Below are 2,167 nucleotides of genomic sequence, written 5' to 3'. Positions count from 1 at the left end.
GTTTAGCATAAGTACATAGTTTTTTATGCTAGCCTCGGGGCCACAAAACTTCGCCAATTGTCCCTCTCCATTGTGAAGTTGCGCCAATTGTACTCACCGAATACAACCAGGCCCTTCTGCACTTGTCCCTTCTATTTTGCTTATGGGGCCCTTTTTTCGTTGCCAAAACATGTGTGACAAGTCGAAGGATATTTTCACTGGAGCCTCGTCATCCATACATACGGCATGCAAAAACCAGCGCAATCGGTGCAGTTTGTCTTTCCATCTTTTTCGGTACAAGTCGCCCACGCGAACAGGGCCTGAATAGTTCTCTCGAAAACTCCCAAAGTCTCTTTATCTCTCAACGACGTCTGTGCCAGATAGAAGGGCGAACATTGTGATTGATTTGTAGAGCGTAATTTTTGTTCATTGAGAAAGGAGCACATGTTGGTAAAAGTCATTCTTCGATTAGTTTCCGGGCTGACATTCCTGGATTCTAAGTACACAAAGGCTGTCACTATTTCAAAGTTATAACTGGCAACACTGACTTTTTATATGATGTCAGGTGGTAGTCTGACCTGTCCTCATTTACCGCTAGACCAACCTATTTCGCTTATTTTCTCTTAACTGAAAGATGCTTAGCTTTTTTCCTGAAAGAAATGGTTCTGGTGGTGCATCACTTTTGCTTAAAAAAAAACTCTGCCTTTTAAACCTGTTTAGATAGGTGAAGCCTTTTAATCGTGGTTCATCCCTGAGGCAGCACCACGTAGCTGGTTCATATCATTAAGAGGACTAACGCTGACATCACTGCCAGCCCAGAACTGTGGTAGACGGGCATGGTAAAAAATACGTGGTACCTCGCGACTCTACTACAGTCGCAGTAGTAGCAGTGGCGCATGTGTCGAGATATTTAAAAAACCAATATTTATGGTAAATGGAAATAAATACTTAACTTCAATCAATATTTAGCCGTTAGGTGGCGCGGATGCAGAATTTTCTTCTTTTTTTTGTATTAACCACAAACAAAAGCATATTTTAAACAGTTTTTTTTTTTATATTTCTTGTTTATTGACTGTAGATATATACTCGCATACGACATACGAACACCTCTCTCACTTCTAGTCCCAATGCGTAGTTGACTCAGTTGGCGTAACGGTATAATTTTCTGCATCCAATACCATCAATGCCGTTTCATTTGAAGCAGCCAATTCTTTTTTGATCTTCACTTGTTGCCCAGCCAAATTGAACTGTATGAGTATAATCAAATAACTAGTTATGGCGCCACAAACCTATAAAAATATGCGTGAAAAGATAAATAAAAAAATAAAAAATACTCTTGCTACAAGCCACTAACGCTGTGACAGTAAAATCTAGAAAATATGGAAGCAGATAAAGAACGTTACAGCGAGGCACGTACCGCATATAAAGTGCCCATATCCAGTGTAAAAAAACCACAAGCGGAAAAGTTTACGGCGTGATTGAAGAGCTTCAGCGACAAATGATTGACCTGAAATTGTATGAATGTTGTAATAAAAACCGAAAACATTAAAGCCAATTGAATACGCTTAAAGGCAAGATATGTAGTAAGGATATGTAGTAACATAAAGCAAGTGATACTAACAATTTCATAAACTTCATTTGTGTCGGCAGCAACACCACATTTGTGCAGACAAATACCGGTGCGGCGCGAAGCCTGCGAAGTTTTCCAACTGAAAAACATCAACGATGTACATTTACCGCCGAGGTAGATGAGTGACAACGCCGTTATGACTAATTGTTCAGCAGAACGAAAAATGACTGGAATCGGCTGGGTGGGGGATTAAAAAAAAATTAAAATTTTTAATTGTATCGAGCCCTAACCGCCAAAATAACGTAAGCGACATTTTTTTTCAAAATTTTCTTTTTGATGCAGAAATATTCCTAGAGCATCTAGATACATTTCTGCATCAAAAAGAAAATTTTGAAAAAAATGTCGCTTACGTTATTGTGGCGGTTAGGGCTCGGTATATAGTTAATAAAAGATTTTTACATCGTCAGCCCACCAGGTACCCACCTGCGATTGCGTGGCACAATAGGTAAAATAGAGTTGTGACGTGATAACTACAAAGCCATAGGCCATTAGTATTAGAATTGGATAGCGCCATAGCTCGTTGAGTAATTTGGCAATCCTACAGGTGCTTTCGTGTAG

At 39.5% G+C, this 2,167-nt stretch overlaps 1 protein-coding gene across 1 annotated transcript in view; it reads right to left on the bottom strand.

Annotated features, from left to right (window-relative positions):
* Positions 1–1,097: 1,097 nt before the first annotated feature.
* The window catches only part of LOC108376285 (gustatory receptor for bitter taste 66a-like), a 5,400-nt gene continuing 4,330 nt past the window's right edge, over positions 1,098–2,167 (bottom strand). Inside the window, exons 5-6 of the mRNA XM_017632484.1 lie at positions 1,397–1,486; positions 1,098–1,268 (exon numbers count right to left, since the gene is read on the bottom strand). Coding sequence (XP_017487973.1) covers positions 1,098–1,268; positions 1,397–1,486 — 261 coding nt within the window. The remainder of the gene's footprint in view (positions 1,269–1,396; positions 1,487–2,167) is intronic.

Source organism: Rhagoletis zephyria, unplaced genomic scaffold (assembly GCF_001687245.7).
Source record: "Rhagoletis zephyria isolate East Lansing unplaced genomic scaffold, Rhagoletis_zephyria_1.1 Rzeph_scaffold_10197, whole genome shotgun sequence".
Lineage (NCBI taxonomy): Eukaryota > Metazoa > Arthropoda > Insecta > Diptera > Tephritidae > Rhagoletis > Rhagoletis zephyria.
Note: the sequence above shows the minus strand (reverse complement) of the source record. Positions and strands in the feature narration are given on the sequence as shown.